Source organism: Nuphar pumila, chromosome 1 (assembly GCF_984573655.1).
Source record: "Nuphar pumila chromosome 1, dmNupPumi1.hap1.1, whole genome shotgun sequence".
Taxonomy (NCBI): domain Eukaryota; kingdom Viridiplantae; phylum Streptophyta; class Magnoliopsida; order Nymphaeales; family Nymphaeaceae; genus Nuphar; species Nuphar pumila.
Window position 1 is genome coordinate 48,470,038 of NC_143249.1, and position 21,916 is coordinate 48,491,953.

Below are 21,916 nucleotides of genomic sequence, written 5' to 3' on the forward strand. Positions count from 1 at the left end.
TTTGATCATGCTGCTAACAAGGTTATTATTTCACGACATGTTTTCGATGAGCATATATGTGGCAGCGATCAGGAACCATCAATTCTGATTTCTTGCAGTCATTTTGGCCTTCCTCCCATGTATTACCGAGTGCACAAAATCATGATGTTGATGTCCCATCTTCGTCCAGCACGACTGCTGATCCAGATTCTCATGCACCAAAGACAAGTCAGTTTCTCTTTTCAGCTAGGTTTATGCTAGAAGGAAACCAGCACATTAGTCCAACAATGCCATAACGATGCCGCCACGTGATGCTGTCCTTTCTCCTGTTTCAGACCAGCAATAACAACCCATAGAAATACCTCCTAAAGATACTAGTCCTACAATAGATGCTCTTGATAAACCAGACTGTCCTATGTGCATAAGGGCATTCTATTTATTAAGTAGACTCCCGTGTGAAAAACTTTCATCCATAGAACCTCCTTTAAATTGGCATCATACATCATTGCTAGGGCCGTTTCGACTACATGTCGATGCTTGCGTTCAACGATCTGTTTTGTTGAGAAGTTTTAGGACAACTCAACTTATGTTGAATACCATTATCATGTAGAAAATGTATAAATTCTGATTAGCAATAAACTTCAAAGAAAAGAACAAGGCAAGACTAGTTGAAAAAGTAGCATACGTAGTCAGGGCTTCATCAAGTAGGTACAAATTCCTGTATCTCCTTCCTTCAACGAGTGTCTGATTCGTGTGAATGCCCTTCACATAAATAGAAGACGGAGAAAAGGTGTCAGGAATTAGTATCTCGACATAACTGAGGAATAAAAAATAAATTTTTTTGAAGATTAGGAACGATAACAATATTTGATAAAGGAAGATGACCTCTACTAGTACGAACAGTAGCAGTGCCCACACGAATGATGTGGTGATGATTTTCATCTTCAGTGATCACACATCCATTTCCATGATAAGGTTTAGAATAAGTGAGTTTACCTAAATCTCCAATAACATGGTTTGTTGTCTTAGAGTCCAAGAACCAACCTTGATGAATGTGACATGCCAGAATGCGCTACTCAAGGGTTCTATGTGGGATTATGAGGCTGTAATGAAACAAGGTACAATAGAACAATAGGGAAACAAACACAATGCCAACAAAGGGCTTTAATAAACTCACTTAAAGTTGGTCACTAATGGACCAAATACAATCTCAAAAGAGATAAAAATACCAAACAGCACAAGAGGCATACAAGCCTATAAGATGGAAAAAAACTCTAGAGAAAACCCTCAAATGCTTCTAAAAGCATTGAGGAATAACAAGGGAGTGAGGCTCTATTTATAGAGCCTCACTCCAACACATGGGAGGCAGTCCAGCTCTTTGGACTGCCTTCCAACAGTCATTATTATGACTGTTGGGTGGCAGTCCAACGTCTAGTTGGACTGCTGCCCAACAGTCATATTTTGACTGTTGTGCACAACAATCATATTTTTGACTGTTGTGCACAACAGTCATATTTTTGACTGTTGTGCACAACAGTCATAAATATGACGGTTGTGCCTAAGCTGTATGGCAATTTATTTATTTATTATAATGTTAAATTACATTTCAGTCCCTAGTGGACTGGACTATATGATAAAAAACAAAAATACCCTTATTGGGTATTTGGATACAATTTTATTTTTAACACTCCTCCTCAAACTTATGGGGAAATCACCGAAAGTTTGCTAAGAAGATACAAAAATTGAGGTAGTGGAAGAGCTTTGGTGAAGAAGTCTGCAATCTGAAATTCGGACTGGACATATGGCAATGTAATGGTCCCCTTCAAATATTCTTCGCGAACATAGTGACAATCCATCTCAATGTGTTTTGTTCGCTCGTGAAATGTGTGATTGCTGGCTATATAGATGGCACTTTTATTATCACGGCATAGCTTTGAAGGTTCTGAGACATCAACACCCATATCGGAAAGTAGTGCTCTTATCCACACAACTTCAGTGGTTGTGGTAGCCATTGCCCTGTACTCAGCTTCCGTAGAGGATAAAGACACTTTCTGTTGTTTTTTGCATCGCCAAGAAATGAGAGAATCACCTAAAAACACACAAAAGCCAGTAGTTGAGTGACGGTTATTGGGATCTCCTCCCCAGTCAGAATCAGTGTAAGAAATAAGACTTAAAGATGAGAAAGAGGATAAGAATAGTCCTTTCGATATAGTTTTCTTGATATATCGAACTATTCTTAATACTGCACTCATGTGGACGGTTGTGGGCGCATGTTGAAATTGACTTGCAGAATGTACGGCATGCGCAATATCTGGCCTTGTAATGGACAGGTACATCAACGATCCAATAAGTTGTCGATAAGGGGTTGGATCATCTAATAATACTCCATCTTCAGCTCGCATTTTCACATTTATTACTTCAGGAGTATCAGCATATTTTGTGTCCGTGATTCCTGAACGCTCAACAATATCAACTGCAAACTTGATTTGAGATAAAATATATCCTCTTGGTGATTAGGCTACTTCAATTCCTAAAAAGTATCTCAAAAAACCAAGATCAGTCATATCAAAAGATTTTTTAAGCAAAATTTTAATATCTTCAATTTTCTTTTGATCATTCCCTGTGATGATCATATCATCAACATACAAAAGAAGAATGATCAATGAGGTACCTGTAGATCTCACAAAAAGAACAGTGTCAGTGCAACAAGATTTAAATCCAAGTTTTAATATCGTACCACTGAACATATCATACCATGCTTTAGGGGCTTGTTTAAGCCCGTATAGGGCTTTTTGAAGACGAAGGACCATGCCTTTTTCAATAGACAGACCAGGGGAAGGATCCATATATACTTCTTCATTTAAGTTTCCGTTCAAAAATGCATTTTTAACATCTAACTGATATATCGGTCATTTTCGAATGGATGCTATAGCAACTAGAGTTCTAACTGTAGTCATACGAGCTACTGGGGCAAAGGTTTCTTCATAATCTATACCATATTCTTGAGAATATCCTTTTGCAACAAGTCTTGCTTTATATCTCTCAAGAGACCCGTCACTTTTTGTTTTAATTTTAAACACCCATCTACACCCTATTGTCTTCTTTCCGATAAGAAGAGGTTGAATTGCCCAAGTGTGAGCCTTGTGTAATGCATCTAATTCAATTTTCATGGCTTCAACCCATTCGTTTATATTTTTGGCCTCGTTATAGTTGGATGGTTCATGATAGGAATGAATGGCTAGAAGACATGCCCTGTAGTTTGGTAAGAAGGATTCATATGAGACAAACCTACTTGGAGGCCTATGTGTTCGTTCTGACCTTCTAACACTAGTTTCTTCAGTATTTGTTAATTGATTATATCTGTCAAGGGCACATGGATGCTCCCCAATATTTCGTCTAGAGTATTGAAGAAGATCTTGAGATGGTTCACTACTTGAGTCATTAATAGACTCGAAGGTTTCAATATCATTACTAATACCTTTATTGGGTAACAAATCAAATAAGAAAGCATACTCGGATTCTTTCTTAGGAACTTCAAAATCAAATCCACTGTCATTTTCTAGAAAGGTAACATTTCTAGAAACATAGAGTTTATCATTTGTTTTATCATAACATCGATATCCTTTTTGATTATCAGCTTAACCAAGAAAGACACATTTTATGGCTTTAGGAGAGAGTTTGCTATATTTTTCAAGAAGCACGAAGCATTTACAACCAAATACCCTTAGCCTTTTTAAATCAGGAGAAATTTTAAAGAGTTTTTCAATAGGAGACTTGTTTTCCAAAGTTTGAGAAGGCATTCTATTTATCAGATAAACTGCGGTTAGGGCAGCTTCAGCCCAAAATTGCTTTGGAATTTCTTTTGAAATAAGTAGGGTTCTAGTAGTTTCAATGATATGACGATGTTTTCTTTCAGAAATCCCATTTTGTTGAGGTGTCCTAGGGCATGATTTTTGATGCAGAATTCCATGATTTTTTAAATATAATTGAAATTCATTTGAAAGAAACTCTCCCCCAGAGTCGGAGCGGAAGACTTTAATATTTGTTTTAAATTGATTTTTAACTAGATTATGAAAGTTTTTAAAACATGAAAAAACTTCGGATTTGAGTTTTAGAAAGTAAATCCAAGTATGTCTACTAAAATCATCTATACATGTAACATAGTACGAATAACCACCTTTTGACATAACAGGGGCGGGACCCCACACATCCGAATGCACTAATTCAAAATTTTTATGTGTCACAGAGGTTCTAGACCCAAAAGGTATCATTTGCATTTTTCCAAGTATACAATCTTCACATACAAAATTTTTATTTTTACAAAATTTTTCCAAAAATGGAAAAAGAGATAATTTGGATATACTTGGGTGTCCTAATCTTTTATGCCAAAGATCTATATTAATGTCTTTGACATGATTACAAAACGAGTATTTTGGTAAACACAGGAAATCCATGTAGTAAAGGTCTCCTCGTCTATGGCCTTGCCCAATCAGCTTCCCTGACTGGAGATCCTGCACCCAACACGCCTTAGATGAGAAGAATACTTTACAACCATAGTCAATAATTTGAGAGACCGAAAAAAGATTCAAATCCAGTTTGGGAATGACTCTCACTTTTGGAACAAAGATTTTTTTGAAATATCATCAAGGTTTCCTAAGCTTTTGACTTTTAAAGAGGTACCATCGGCAGTTGACATACATGAAAAATATGATTTAGTGCAATCAGATAATAGAGACTCATTATGAGTCATGTGGAAATAAGCACCTGAGTCTAGAATCCAAGATGTCTTACCTGGAGGAGACGAGGAAGAGATGGCAGCTCCGGATGTAGAAGGTGCAGCCTTAAGAAGTTGTGAGACGGCTTCTGCTATTTGAGCAAGATTTAATTCATTAAAGCTGCCCCCTTTTCTTGATTCTTGAGGTTCTTCACTTAAGGCGGCCACCTTTTTAAATTTGGGACATTCCGGTCTTATATGTCCGGGTTCCTTACAATGATGACAAATAATTTTTCCTTTGTATCCTCCTCCATTGTGTCCTTCTCCATTGAACTTCTTCTCAAAGTGAGGTGGTTTATATGTTTTCACAAAATTTCCGGGCCTTGCCATGGCAAGGACCTCATCATTAGACTTGTGCATTCCAAGTCTTGTCTCTTCTTGACAAATTTGAGCAAGGGCCTCACTTATAGAAGGAGAAGTGGTCCTATGAAGTAAGGAAGATCTTACTTGCTCAAATTCCGGTCGAAGGCCATAAAGAAAGGAGAAAAGATTTTCTCTTTCGATTTGGGTCCTTCTCATATCAATAGCCGAACCTTCCCATTTTGGTTCAAACATGGCTAATTCATCCCAAATAGGAGATAAAATACCGTAAAAATCTCTTACACTTTTATCTCCTTGTTTTGAATTACGTACCTTATCTTGGAGATAATAAAGTCTAGCCATATCCTTTTGGATAAAAGTACTTCTTAGAAAGCTCCATGCGTCACATGCCTTCTTGAATTTGATGATATTGGTGGCGATCTTGAACTCCATGGTATTCATAAACCATGAGAGTATTTGTGCATTGCTTGCCTCCCAATCTTTCAATTTATTTTGGAATTCTTCCAAGGCTTTTTCTTTTTCTTCTTCGGACAAGGCTTTGACTTGATCTCCTTCTCTTCTAGTCAATTTGAGTTGTGGTTCACTAATAGAACCACTAACAAAACCCCATAATTTTTTTCCTTTGATATGATTCTCCATAGCCGTCACCCACATCAAGTAGTTGTTTTCATTGAGTTTTTAGGTGATGACGGTGGCGAACTCTCTTTCTCCCATAATGAATACTTGAGTTTAGACTAGAGGAGATAGAGAATGATCAATGATCGAAGAACACTTCCTTCACGAGATTCTCCTTCTTTCAAGAACCTCGCTCTGATACCATGTAATGAAACAAGGTACAATAGAACAATAGGGAAACAAACACAATGCCAACAAAGGGCTTTAATAAACTCACTTAAAGTTGGTCACTAATGGACCAAATACAATCTCAAAAGAGATAAAAATACCAAACAACACAAGAGGCATACAAGCCTATAAGATGGGAAAAAACTCTAGAGAAAACCCTCAAATGCTTCTAAAAGCATTGAGGAATAACAAGGGAGTGAGGCTCTATTTATAGAGCCTCACTCCAACACATGGGAGGCAGTCCAGCTCTTTGGACTGCCTTCCAACAGTCATTATTATGATGGCAGTCCAACGTCTAGTTGGACTGCTGCCCAACAGTCATATTTTGACTGTTGTGCACAACCGTCATATTTTTGACTGTTGTGCACAACAGTCATAAATATGACTGTTGTGCCTAAGCTGTATGGCAATTTATTTATTTATTATAATGTTAAATTACATTTCAGTCCCTAGTGGACTGTACTATATGATAAAAGACAAAAATACCCTTATTGGGTATTTGGATACAATTTTATTTTTAACAGAGGCTGTTAAATATTTATCTGTATAAAACCAACATTAAGTGTATCCATATCATAGGAAGATGTAATTGATGGTGCTGTTGCAGTGTAAAGGCTTTGTATAAAATTAGCTGAGACATGCATGGTTGTGAACCGATTGCAGCCAATGCATGAAAATGAGAAGGTATAGGCACCATAGGTGGTCTGAATTTAGGGACATATCACCAACAACAATTAGGAGCGGTATGACCTCTCTTTTCACACATTTGGCACATGACATTTGAACTATTTTGGGGTGTGGGTAAAATGCCTGAACCTCGACCATCACTACCAAAATTACTCTCACTCCCTCTGCCTCTTCCTCTATATACTGGGGCAACAACCAATACTTCATGATTTACTTCATTCTTTTGAGTTTCTAGCTGACAAATTGAACATGACTTCATGCTCAAACAACATAGTACGAGACGATCAAAAGATGGATGCAGTGTCATTTTTGTATAAACAATGATAAGCATATTATATTCTACCCCCGGTCTTACATATATCTCCATCAGACAAAGGAGAACCAATGGCTGCCAATTGATCCACGATAACTTTTGTTTTTGAAAGATAATCAGGAGTAATCACCTCTCTTTAAATATACAAATTCTTCTTTCAATTGATGTACCTTTGGAGTAGAGATCTCTTCATATCAGTGATGCAAAACATCCTGCAACTCCTTCGTGGGAATGCCAGAGGGAATATGCAACAGAACTTCACACGAAAGTGTGGCCATGATGAATGCAACTGCTGTTTGTTCATCTTTCTACCAAGCAATAAAATCAGGATTGCAAAGTTAAGACTTCACTGTCTTCTTTGAACTTCCTGCACTGAAGTTGTTTGGGAAACAAATTCCAAAGGTACAGGGATCAACCCATCAAAGTGTACCATTAAATCATAACTGCATAAGAAGGGAATAATTTGCTTTTTCTAGGTAGTAAAATTTGTGGAATCTAGTTTTTCAGTGACAAGATGACTGAAGAAAGAAGTATTGAGCCCAACCATTGTAAGAATAAGAACAAGAGAAAGAAAAGCTGCAAACTAAAAAACGAGAACAGGAAAAATAAACAGTAACGTCCATTTTTTGCCAGGATAGTGACGTCACAAAGATGTTCCTTTTTCCCTTTCTTTTTTTTTGAAAAAGGAATAGGGATATATATATATATATATTTCTCCCTTTTTTTTAAGGACAAAAAAAAACAAATCAGATCTTGATATGGTCTGATTTGATGCAGAGATAGAAAAGGAAAAATTGTGAAAGAATGATCTGGGGTGCAGAAAAATAGATCTGATACGTTTTCGATCAGATCTTTAGAGAAAAACAATAGATCTCAATGATCGATGTGGAGAAAAAGATAGATCTGATTTCAATCAGATCTGTAAGAAAAATGACAGATCTTGATGATTGGAGAGGAAGAAAGGTAGATTTGATGTTATTCGGATCAAATCTGAAAGAAAATGTTTGATTTGATCTGATTTCGATCAGATCGGTAAGAAAAATGACAGATCTTGACGATTAGAGAGGACGAAAGTTAGATCTGATGTTATTCTGATCAGATCTGAAAGAAAAAGGTACAGATTTAGTGAATGCAGACCAGATCCAATATAGAAAACACAATGAAAATGAAGAAGAAGAGATGATCTGATTCAGAAATCAGATCCGATTTAGAAAATAGTGAGACAAGGAATCTAAGGATGAAAAGAAGTGCAGCCAAGATTTAATAGGACCTACCTTTTTACATACTATGTGAGAACGCCTGGGGAGTGGGTTGTCCTGCACAAACAACAGACAAGAGAGATAGAAGAAGAGAGAAAAGATGGAGTTCCCAAATGAGACGTCACCCATTTTGGGTGGCGTGTTTCTGTATTTATATTTGAATGCTGAATATACAATAATACCCTTCACCTAACTTGGTATTTACGATATATATATATATATATATATTACATCATGGTATGGTTCTCATGGATCCAGATCTGATCCAACAAACATATTCTTAACACCACTAGAGCAGAAGATTTAACCTGCTCGATGATTCCTCTAGTTGACTCTTCAGAATTCAGATGAATGTAAGGGGACCTATATAACTCCAAGTTTTAAAGGCACTGGCCAAAATTTGTTTCCAAGAATTTTTAAGTTAAAAAAACTCTAAGCTTGTTAGTGCCCAGCAAAAAGCTGAATATTAACAGGTTCTCATATATATATATATATATATATATATATATATATATATATATATATATATATATATATATATATATATATATATATATATATATGTGGAGTCACTGAAATATGAGAATTAGAATATGAGAGCTGAAATATGAGAACTAGAATATGAAAACTAGAAATATGGGCATTTCCAACATTTTTTTTGCAAATCCAACCATGTGGATGTGCTTGGCATGGTGAATTTGCTGGGAATCAACCATTGGATTGTGTATTTTCGATGAAAAAATGTGATTTTTGACTACTTGAATATTTATGAAGATTATGCACCACTGATTTTAAAGACTTAAAGAATCTCGTTTATTACTCAAAATCGGATGATTCAAGAGCGGTTCTCATAAAACCAAGCATGTAGATCACATCCATACGGTTAGATTCAAGAGAAAAGGACAAAAAATCCATGAAAATTGTGTTTCACATATTAGTTCTCATATTCTAGTGACTCTCTCTCTCTCTCTCGATATATATATATATATATATATATATATATATATATATATATATATATATATATATATATATATGGCCGTGTCCCCGTGTCCAAATTTTTTGAAATTGCTCCGCACCCGTACCCGCACCCATGTGGCATATATATATATATATATATATATATAGAGAGAGAGAGAGAGAGAGAGAGAGAGAGAGAGAGAGAGAGAGAACTTATGGAGGAGAATGATGAGACCAAAAAGAATATGCATATTAAACTGGGCTATTGTTGACTGCATACTTTGGGTCTAGACATGTAAGATATTTTTGATATGAAACTTATACAGATGTTATACACGTCCCTTTGTCAAGCGAGAAATCTTCTCCCTCAACTGTTTTCCTTCTAATTTTCTTGTTTCACTGGTCACAATTATTGATGGCCTCTAGTGTTGACACTTATTTTGTTCTCGTTTGCATTACATGATTGACATCAGATCTTTACAACTATTTATGAAAATTAGGACCCTTATTTTGTCAGATTGAAGTATTCTGCATCTAGATTTTGTGATTGCAATTTGTATCTCTTGTAACTTGGACTGATCGCTGGTTAGAAGCCTAGAAGTGCCTATAATCCGTGATTCTATTTCTTCACTATGTTTGCTTTAGTGAATGTGCTTTTCTAAAATTTCATTGGATGCTTGCTTGTATTCTAAGGGAGCCGCCTCCTCAAATATTTGTCTACAAAGTCGATGAGCTTCTTGGTGGACAATTTAATAATGTTCTCAAGTAGAAGCATAAACTGCAGCGTTTGGGCAGGTAATTTATATCTGCAGAAAAAGAGGTCCTTATACAAGAAGAGATGGATTTCAGCCAAGTCCATGCATGTTGATGCTAATAAAACTGATAGTACTGTCCAGTCAGATCCTTTTTTTTTTTTTTTGGATAATCCAAGGGAAAAGCCCCCATCACCAACTGCACATTGGCTGGCCTCCGGTTGGTAAAACCCTTGAGGTTCCTCGTGCCCACCGGAGAGTACACCCAGCTTCAGCATTGTGGCAAGGGACGTGTCACCCATGGGTTTCGAACTTAAGAGACATCCCATCAACTTGGTGACATTCACAAGGTCGCCCCTACCAGATGAGTGGAGCCCTTGTGGGCAGTGGATCAAATTTTTGCACAACTGATGAAGGTTGGTTGTTCATCTTATCTATTGCACAAATATTTGTTCTTTTAGAGGTCAATGCAATGTTGACTTTGGTCTTGTATGTTGATTACAAGTTTGTTTATATATTGGCTTGTCTGGAGGTCTGTTCCCCGAGTTGGTAATATGGTGCTCTGGTTGGTGAATCCTGAGGTAACTAAAAAATCACATACTGAAACAGTGTTTGAAGATAATGTGATGCAACCTGGCTATTTGAAATCTTGCTTCAGATTGGTGCCCAGCCAAAGTGAGGTAGTTTGAAGTCTGTCAAAAAGTTTCTGGTTTTATGCCCAGGCAGGTACTTGTTTGAATTGAACCCACTGTTCAGTATCCGACATGCATGATATGTGTTTGGAAGGGGAAATGGGAACTGAGAAAAATGAGGGTAACCAACAAGCATGAAATGAACAGAGAATTGATGGCTTGCTTGTGTGTTTGAAAGGGAATAAATAAAGGTAGGGAGTAGCGATATGGATTCTCTGGCGAAGATTGGTGACTGGTCAGAAGGTTTTACCGGAAAAGGTTTTCTGAAAATACACTTAAGAATCAGGAAGTTGGATGGTTCCCCACGTAACCTCATCCTCTGAATAAAGGCAATGGACCCCTCAGAACCAGATTAGAATTCGGATTCCCTACTATTTTTCCAGTGCTCTCCTATCCAAAACATGATGCCTTCGGTGTGTTTGGGATCTCACTAATATGACGGGCTACAAGATTGGATACTTATTTTTTTATTTTTTTTGGACAATCCAAGGGAAAAACCCTCATCACCAATCGCAAATTGGCTGCCTCCAGTTGGTAAAACCCTTGAGATTCCCCTTCCCCCACCAGGGAGTACATCCAGCTTCTACCTTTTGGCAAGGGTTGCCACCCATGGCCATGGGTTTCTAACTTGTGATGTCCTGTCAACTTATTGACATTCATAAGTTGCCCTATCAGATAAGCGGAGCCCTTGTGGGTGATTGGATGCTTAGACTTGGAACACCAATGTAAATACAATTCCAACAAAGCCATCTTGTTCAAGATTTGGATATCCGATTGGGAGGTTGCTTTACAAAGTCCAGGATGTTTAGTTACTTTCCATTTTTGTTGCCGGTTTGAAGCGTGGAATCTTGCAACTCTCTGAAACTGAAAATTCCAGAAATTGGAGGATATCCAAATCCAGTTTTATTTGGGTTTGGATGGAATCCCGATTCCAAAATCGGGTCTCAGCCTCTCAGGCAATCCCATTGCCAACACCCTCATCGACGGAATGCCAGTAATGTTTGGATCAAGGGAGCGATTAAGTGACTGGTTATGTTAATCTAGCCAATCACATGGGGCCCACTGCAACAGATTTCTGGCCCCACATCTCATTGACTCTGTCACATAGTCAGTTCACTTAAGCTCCCTAGATCGAACCAGGATCAAGTGCCATCACATGGCACACTTTGAGTGTGTCTCTGCGCCTGTCAGACCTTCATCTTTAGCTGACATTCTATCAGTTGTGTGGCCCCAAAGCAGATGGAGGGCACACTCAAGGTGTGCCATGTGATGTCACCTGATCCTGGTTCCCCTGGATCTCCCTCTTGGACTTAGACCACCTTGTACAACTTGTGACGGTGTGGTGGAAAGTAGGAGTGGCCATCGAGTCTGATAAGGGCCAGACGACCCATTTCTTGACTAGAGTCCGACTCAGTTATACTTGGGCTCAGGCCAGGCCAGGCCATGTGGGGCATGGCCCGATTATCTACTCGAGACAGGCTCGGCCTGACTTGATTTGGGCCTGGGCTGCAAAATGCAGCTCGAGCCTGACCTGACACGGGCTGGGTACCTGACAGCCGCTCGAACCCCAGGCTAGATGGCCACTCCTAGTGGAAAGGACGTCCGGAGTCCATGCAAGTCTACCCCTCGGACCGGAACACCATATCAGAAGTTTCGCGGGGATCCAACGGCGGCCTGGAAAAGCAATTACTGCAACTCTCAAGAGACTCAAAATATCGTGGAGTAATTGTCTGCTTTTTTTTTTTGTTTAGAAACCTAATTTAAGAAGGAGCTCAAAATATCGTGGAGTGATTGCCCTTTTTATTTGGTGCAGAGTCTTCAGACACCCAATTTATTCTGAAAGGAGAATATTTTCTCTTGAAATGTCAGACACCAAAATTTTGAAACTATCGCAATAAAAGTTGATTTTAATATAAAGGAAATTTTAAAGGCGGGCCAGGTAAGGCAGGGTGGTCGTGGGACTCCACGTGAGGTTTTTCTCGCTTTACCTAAGGTCATCATCAATATATATGTATAGTATAGAGAGAAACTATCTAGGTTTTTTTTTTTTTTGGCATAGATCTAGCCAACAAATGGTAAATCCAACTATACAAATATGTTTAGAATGTCTAATATACCATAAAATTTTATTTTTTAGACTGTAAAAATCAAGGGCTTACAATTCGTGAGAATAAGAGTGGTTTAAAAAGGATAAAAAACATCATATTTGGGTTGCGGAAATAATAAATAGAATATGCTAAACATGAACTGACGGTCAGATTTTGCTTCTGAAGCTTAGATCCATGTAAAAATTTCACTTAGGCCAATTTTTTGCATCTAATTTCAAAATGGATTCATTTTAAATTATTTTTTTAATATAAACCCAGTTTTCCTGAAAACGATCAAATATGAACCTCTGGTTAATATCTATTATCTTTAAAAAACGCGATTCTTTTTTGGTTTTTTGTATCGTCCTTTGAAGTTGGACAATACTCATTCATCCTCAAAAGAAAGAAAAGGGTAAATATTTTAAACCGTTAATTAAAAGTTGTTATTATAATTTGACTTTTGATTTAAGCTTCCTTAGTAGACAAAATAAAAGTAACCCTTGTTTGGCAGTTCTAGATAATCAGAGGCCCATATTAGGAATTTAGAAACATAATACTCATTTTTTAGAATTAGAGGCATAAGGTTGCCCCCTAAATGGAATTTTCTCTTCAATATATAAAAAATATAATTTCTTGATACGAGCCCTCCTTATATGTGAATTGCAAATCACGTACCACCTTCTATGAAATTCCTGAAAAAACCTATTTTTTATAATGGTTAAACCTATGGTTCCCCTCACCTGCTTCAATTAAATATTTTAAATGCCAAAAATATCCCTTCTCACCTTTTAATTTTCATTCATTGGTATGTGTTATTGGGAGTCCGGATCGGGTGCAGTATGATTGTACAAAATTCCATCGCCATCCATCAGGTCTTAGGTCCCACACCTGACCGGCCCTATCCCGAAGATGGAGGGTGATCAGGTGCTTAATGCACAAATATTTGTGCAATCATATTGCACCTGATATTTTCACGTGCTATGTGTGTGATTAGGGCTGTCAATGGGTTTGATATTTAGCACACCCGGATTCAACTCTAAGGTGGTGATACCAGGTTCAAACCCAGATCAGTCCAGACCTACTATACGAAGAACCGTATCTAAGTATTATAAGGTTTAATAAACCAAGCCCACTAAAATAATATCTGAATGTTAATTAGGGCTCGGGTTGGATTGGGTCCAGTATGAAATTTTATAAACCAGACACTACTTTGCATAGTGATCAGACCCCATGGTTTGACCCAATTAATCGACCTCTTGATTACTAAATCGGGATCCTATTAGATTCAGTATGGGTTGGGATTTCTCGCCCATAGATCTGACCTACGGATCTATTATGAAAATATATGTAAGATCGGTCTTGAATCTGACTTCTGAATTTTGGTTCTAGTTTTAGATCCGAGTGTACTCAAATCTCACAATATTTTATTAATTTCAAGTAGAAAAATAGATCTCATATGAAGCCATTTCAAACCAAACCCAACTTTAATACTAACTGATTCTATCTTGGAATGGAGTAAGGCCAAATCAATTTGTAAACAATCTAAGCCAAATTTGTATACATGTTATCAAGTCCGGGAATATGGGTCGGATACATTTTTGGACTCGATTTTTTAAGATTTGTTTTAGTTTTAGACTCAGTTTTTACTTAAGTCTCATAATGAAGTTTTGAAACTAGTTAGAAAATGAGGCCTTTTTTCGACAGAGAAAGCTAGGGTTATGCAGACTCCTACCAGTTATACAACCATATACCATTACAACTCGAACTTGCAATGTCCCAACACAAGGTGACGTGCACTAACTGCTCTTGCCAGACAATCAGGGCCCGTTGGTAGTTAGAATAGTTAGAAAATGAGACCGTGTGATATAAGATCCACTTAAAAAAGTGTTACACCAATTTTTTCATGAGAAAAATGGACTGGGCTAACCTCAGGGATGCACACTAGCCAGGTTCGAGCCGAGCTTGGGCTGTTCTGGCTCCACTTATGATGGAAAACAGGTTGTTCAAGCTTGAACAACCATGGCTCAGGATCGGCTCAGTCAAGCAGAAAACCTTTAATTTAAAAATGTTTTAATTTTTTTTGAAAATTTTGTAAAATGCATTTTCAAAAGTGATGCAAACAGTGGGAGTTGAACTCACGCCTCTTTCAAAGAAGACCAACTATAATGCTAATTTGGATCGGGCTTACCGACCTTATTCGATCTGGCCAGTTTAAGCTCGGCTCGTTTATGTGTTCCAAGCCTGAAACCTTAATTGTTGAAGCTCGGTTCATTTATTTTTTAAATGAGTTTGAGCTGAGCTTAAATGAGTCGAGTCCAAGTTAGCTTGGCTCGTTGTGCATCCCTAGCTAGCATGATTCTAATTTAGACCAACTATAATGTTAACTTGGATCCAAACCAAATAAACCTGAATATATTTATCATAGATCTTACTCAAATTCAAGAAAATGTCATCCAAAACGGAAATTAATTGGATGCAAATTCATGATATCTTGACATGTAGACTCTCTGGGGCAAAAGGTTAGCCCATGGAGTTTTACGCTATCAGAACACGGCAGGCAAAGGCAAAGGCAAAGGGCAATCACATTTTTTTAATCAGGACAAAAGAAATTCTAGAACATTTGCTTGATTATTACTAGAAAAACCGTGCGTGTATAAAAAAATTTAGGAAAAAATAGTACTAGATATGAAATATTAGGTCAAAGTAGGACTGTAGTGAGAAACTATCCGATATAAAAATGTGCTTATAAATAATAATAAACAATATTTTACGCGTGTCAGGTCACATGGCATATCACACGTTGTGTCATCTCTTTTAAACACAACTACATTGCCTTTTTTAGATCATTTAAAAAAAAATTGACCGTACATTAACTAGCTGGCCTTCGGTCGACATTAAAACCCTTAAGGTCACCGGCAAAGGACGCTCCTCCTGGGTTTGGAGCTTCTGATGTCTCGTCAACCTGATGACATTCACAAGTACGTGGTACCATTAAGGAAACTTGTGGGCTGACACAACTACATTGTTGGGGGAGCTTAACCCAACCGTGATTGCCTTTTTCAAGCTTGGCTCATTGTTCTCAGTACTTGTGCTATAAATTTTAAAACTTAAAATATAACTAAAAATATATGAAAATCGATTTTAACGGTTTGCTGATAAAAGTATACACTAGTGACGTAGCCCCTGGTCACAAAATATCGCCAAAATATGACGATATATTGAGAAAAGCAACCACGGTCGGAACAGTAATATGGTCAAGCACGTCATGGTGTCTCGTACCACCACTCTCGCATCGTTTACCGAGGGAGCATCTTGAACGTCCATTCGTGCTTTAATCGGACGGCCGAAAAGGTTTCCGGATGCGACGTGTTTCTCGGTTTGAGTTAAAGCCCAGAGTGGCTGAGGCGCACGTCCAGGCGAGGGTATAAATAGAGGCTGCTTGGTTCGATCCTCCCGTCTCTTCCTCCTGATTCGGCGCTTCTTCTCTCTCTCTCTCTCTCTCTCTCTGTTGCCCGAGGCATCATGTCGGACGAGGAGCACCACTTCGAGTCAAAGGCCGATGCGGGAGCATCGAAGACCTACCCTCAGCAGGCCGGCACCATCCGTAAGAACGGATACATCGTCATCAAGAACCGTCCCTGCAAGGTGATTCTTTTCTCTCTCTATGTTTTCCGCTTTCGTTGATTCTCCATTTACGCGATGCGATCGGAAGCTCTAGATTCTTCGTCCGCATTCTATCAACCCGAGTGTTGGATTTGGAGGGGGGGGGGTCTGTTCTTCGCCTATTGTTTTAGGAGTTTCTTGAGTGAGTATCGGCATTGGTGTTATTTTTTTATTGCATTTGATGGTGGTTTTGTGCGGTTATGGATATGGAAAACGATTTGCTACATGTTTTCATTTTGAGTATGTAGCGTTCTATTGGTTTTCCCATGCTTGGTGTAACCCAAAATTTTTGTTTGAATTATGCACGTTTGCGGTAGTTGATGCAATTATGCATTTTGTGTTTGGTTCTCTTGCAATTCTTCTCAAATTAATTGCAACAAATGTTTTTTTTTAAATTTGGGAATAGATCGCGTTTTGTGCGAGCCTTCATTCTGACAAATAAGCCTCTTTGAATTCGTGGCTACTGACTAACTGATAGGTTTCCGTTGTTTTGGTGGATCAAATAGGAGACCAAAAATTCATTGAGATTTTTTGTAGGTGTTGATTCTTCCGGATATTTGGTTCTGTTTTTGTGGGTTATTTTCTTTAGCAGAACAATAATAAACGATTATGGAAAACACCTGATATTGTGACTTACTTCCCTGAATCCGTGTGAGGGAAATTACTCTGTTTGGGAGGTGGAGATGGGGCCCTCATTGATGCCCGGAAGCTTGGTGTTTTGGGAAATAGGAAGGATGATGGGAGTGGAGATGGGCCTTTTTCAACTATGTCCTCGCACGGATGTAGTTGACAACTCCACTCTCATCACCCATTTTCTTCTCTACTCCCATCACCCCTCTCCTCTCCTCTCGAACACCGATTCCCAAACCGAGCCTTAGTGTCGTAGGAATTCAACGCAACTAGTAAATGCCATTGACAGATTACCTGGTTGATCAGTTGGATAATGGATTTGGTTGCAGCTTAGGGAGTTGTCCTTGCTAGCCTTATGTTTTTCTTTTCCTTTCTTTCTTCCTCCTGTTTTTCATCCTATTTGATTGAGTCGTCAAAAATTTGAGGGAGTCTTAACCATTTTTGCTTTCTTAATTATGCCATTTTTTAATTAAGTTTTTGAGAAGCCAGTTAAACACGTGAAGCAGTTAACAAGTGATGTAGGTTCAATGGTTAGTGCTTTTAATATCCAAGTTAAGAATGAATATGAAGGCAAGTTAGCTGCATAGCTCACATGCTGCCTGTGCCTTACTCAAATTGGTCACCGATGTAGTTTGCTGGTTTGACATTTCTTCTGTGAACGTTTTTTTTAAGAGTATGCATTTTCCAGATAGTTTACATGATGGCATTTTCAACAGGTTGTAGAAGTCTCGACCTCCAAGACTGGCAAGCATGGTCATGCCAAATGTCACTTTGTGGCGATTGACATTTTCAATGGGAAAAAGCTTGAAGATATTGTCCCCTCTTCCCATAACTGTGATGTGAGATCTTTTAAAGCTCCTCTTTGAAGTTGCCCCTCTGATCACAATTGGTCTTTGAGTGGCTTTTGACGCCACATCTTTTCATGTGCTGCCACAGGTTCCTCATGTTACTCGTACTGATTATCAGTTGATTGACATCTCTGAAGATGGTTTTGTAAGTTACTTTTCCCCTCTTCAAGATATCTACTATTTAGTGAACTTCCTTACCTACTGACTTCCGTGTCAAAACTAACAGGTGAGTCTTTTGACTGAAAATGGAAGCACCAAGGATGATCTTAGACTCCCAACTGATGAGTCTCTGCTTGCTCAGGTTTGTCGTTGATCTAGTGATTTTTTTTTATTGTTTCGTGGTTTCTGGATGCGTGATATCATTGTAGTGTGCAATTTATTTTGTTTTCTATTTATGATTTTAATGTTTTATTTTTTATATATCACTAGTAATCAGCTCCTTCTTCTTCTATGCTGGAAGATTAGCTTGATTTGCTACTGCATTTCAGTTGCATATAGCAATTAGCAGTTATACATTGACTTCTCCAAAGGGTGCCAAATGAGCTATTAACAAAATTTAGTTCATCATTTTTTATTTTTATTATGAGATCATGGCCCATGGACGGTTTAATCCATTTTCATTTACTTCCTCTTGTCATGTCCAGCATCCAAGCAGATTCCTTTTCTTTATTAGAAATGAAATAGGATTCACGGGATTTTTGTAGTATTTTGGAAAGCAAGAAAAAGAGAAAAAGCATATCTAAATTGGATTTTGTAGTTAACAATCTACTTTGGTCTAAGCTGGCTGGTTCGCCTCAAAGACAGATTATTATGGTTCCTCTTTGAACACATGTCAGTGGATTTATCTGTTCACTTTCTATTCTGAAACTTCGTCTTTCAGCAATAAATTTTTAGTGCTATGTTCTAAAAGCACCAATCATAATTACCTTATTTCAGGAAACTAAAGTTCATTTATACCTTATATTTGCTAGGGTTTTTGAAAGAGAAAAAGCTTTTCTCTCTCACCTTTGTCCTTAATCTTTATCCTTGGAACATTACAAGGATTTATTCTTTCAGATAGTCTGAATTAATTGGTATTTCAGTTCCAGGTCGGTTCGCAGTCATTGTCACAGTCTCACCACCATGGCCCTGTTAAAATTGGTGTTTTTCTGCACTGCTGTTTGTGTATGCATTTCATGTTGCAGGGCTAGGTTCATGCATGTGTTATAATCAGTTTTTTGTGGATGACCTGATTCATGATCTTTTTGTGGTGTTGTATCTTGATTTTGTTGTTCATTATGGATTTAATTTTGTGATTGTCATTGTGATGGTTTGTTTCCCAATGAATTCAGGTTTACATAGTGCAATTTAGGAATTTGTAGTCTTGTATTGTCATGTAGTGAAGCTATAAGATATGGGATATGGCTATTTTGTGGAATTCTCCATTAAGAATAATATATACGGGGGGGCCATGTTATGGGAGCGAAATTGGAGTTTGCAACTGGCATAATATATCATATTTGTATTATATACAATATTAGTTCTGATAAGAAATATAAGAGATGCCCTTGGCCCTGCATTTTGCCAAATTGCTACATGTCATCCATGCACTGTCATTGGTAGGGCGAATTTCATGTGATAATCCATAAAATATGTCCCTGAGCTGCAGACTTGGTGTGTGTGTGTGTGTGTGTGTGTGTGTGTGTGTGTGTGTGTGTGTGTGTGTGTGTGTGTGTGAAAATATAAAAGTAGACTGCCAAATTTACTGGTTGGTTGATAGGTAATGGTTTCGCAGATGCATCTTGCATCTTTTCTTTTAACAATCTACAGTGGACAGTGAAATTCTGCCCATTTGCAAGTATCTATGCTATTTAATCTTATATTGTTGTTCTTCTATTCTATGTGCCGAGGAGGGATGGCTTAAGAGTGTTTTCTTGGATTGGAGTGCTTAGAATAGGACATGTTAAAAATGGGCTGATAAAAATTGAATTTATTGTGAATTTCACATTTCCATGGTCAAGACTCAAGATAGCATGGCCTAAACATCCTGACATCACATCTGGCTACTGAATAGAACAATTTGTTATAAAATACAGTTGAAAGTTGTGTACTGCCTTAATGCCTATATAAGAGCTCTACCCCCAAAAGCAACTTTTTTCAAATATTTCTAGTGTTTTTCTGACTAAGACAATTTCAAGAAGATATTTGCGACAATGGTCATTGCTTTGGGACCTTCTGGTCATTCCAACAGATATCAGATGTTCAGAGCTCTGTGCATTCAAGATAGATACAATCCAATTTTGTTGATCTATGTGACATGGATACTCCATTCTGACCCAGTATTGTCTCCCCTTATATACTAGTCATATCGAAAACTTCATAAAAATGGCCGTTTCACTGTATCCCAGACATATCCATGTGACAGGTTGCAATCAGTTAGCATTTATATTGCTGGATCTTGTCCTAGGTCTTGGGCTCCCACATTGTTGGCAAGGCTGGTGCTGCCTATGCTGGCTATTGAGTATTGTATCATGTTCTTCCATGAACTTGGTTCTTTGGTTATTTATTTCGAAAATGTAGGACGTGAAAGCTAGTCTATATATGGTTCTTTGGTTGTTTATTTCGAAAATGTAGGATGTGAAAGCTAGTCTATATATGGTTCTTCATTGAGCTTAGGAGCATGCTTGGTGCTTGGATGCAAGTGTAACTCTTGGGTCATGAGCTGCTCTTTGCAATATTAATTAGCTTGTTTTGTCTGAATTTAGTCTCTGTCAAGTCATTGTTTTAGGTACCATGCCTGATTCTCGTTATTCAAGATATAAGAAGTTTGATATTGTGGGATTACTAGGTTGTGCCATGATCTTGAAGGAGGTTTCCATTTACCGTGTGCTTAATAGCTTTTTGTGCTGCACTTCACAGATTAAAGAAGGATTTGGTGAAGGGAAGGATTTGGTCGTGACTGTGATGTGTGCTATGGGGGAGGAACAAATCTGCGCTCTGAAGGACATCGGCCCCAAATAGGCACCGTTCAGTGTGCTCTGTTTTGGGGATTTTTAAACTTTTTTTTGTGTTTTTTAATTAAGGATTTTGTAAAGCCTTGTATGAAAGGCCAAGTGTGAGACTGATAAGAGAGAATAGGTAACTATTATTGGATTAAGTCACAGGGTGGTATGCTGCACAATCACTGAACCAGATGATGACGATCCCTTCAGGAAAAAGATTGTTTCATTCCCTGGTTGATATTCAGCTTCAACTTCCCATGAATTTTAGTTTGCTAGTTTCATAATCACCCAATACTTGTGTCATTTGCATGTATGTTACAGATTTCACATGCTTGAATGCTACATGGTGTGGTATTTTTTTCGCATTCATAACGGTATCTATTGGCTTCATTGTGATGATGATGATGATGATGGCGGTTGCTTGGTTTGGTAATATTCATGCCATTTACGTGGAAAATGGTGGAATCTACAGTTTGGAACACAAGGTTGACAGATCTTGTTAAGTTTTTTTTGTCATTTATCAGCGAGGTGGTTTGCTGTCCGATGATGCTCTGGGATCAATCCATTTGTCACTTGTCTCAGTCGTGCAATGTTTTGCAGCAATGAATCAGGTTGTTTTGAGTTGGGTTGCTGGGAGTTTGGGTTTTGTATGAAAATAGCCCACAAACAGTTCTATATAGTAGTAGCCGGGGTGCTCATAAGGACTCTGACTTCCTGGCTACGTGTGGCCTTGTCTTGTAACTTGACATGGGATGACTGTGGTTCGAACCCATGGAAGGTGCCCCCTCGTTGCAAGGTCAAGCTGGGAAGCTGGGTGTACTCTCTGCTGGTCCGGGGGAATTTGAAAGATTTTACCAACCAGAGGTTTGCCAATGTGTGGTTGGGGAGGGGCCTATAAAAAAAAAACAAGGAATTTTCTAGGTGTCCTCCACCAGCTGTGTCTTCTTTTGATTGGAGCAATTTGTGAAATCTGGCCATACCCCGGGATAGCAAATGCTGTGAACTTTATATATATATATATATATATATATATATATATATATATATATAGGGCCTATAAAAAAAAAACAAGGAATTTTCTAGGTGTCCTCCACCAGCTGTGTCTTCTTTTGATTGGAGCAATTTGT

The 21,916-nt window shown here is 38.0% G+C and overlaps 1 protein-coding gene across 1 annotated transcript; it reads left to right on the forward strand.

Moving 5' to 3' along the window:
- Positions 1–16,128: 16,128 nt before the first annotated feature.
- Positions 16,129–21,081, forward strand: LOC149848893 (eukaryotic translation initiation factor 5A-2-like). The gene is made up of 5 exons (XM_090012830.1): positions 16,129–16,312; positions 17,677–17,799; positions 17,897–17,953; positions 18,035–18,109; positions 20,707–21,081. The coding sequence occupies exons 1-5, from the start codon at positions 16,190–16,192 to the stop codon at positions 20,806–20,808; spliced, it is 480 nt and encodes a 159-aa protein (XP_089868956.1). The 5' UTR covers positions 16,129–16,189; the 3' UTR covers positions 20,809–21,081.
- The last annotated feature ends 835 nt before the right edge of the window (positions 21,082–21,916 follow it).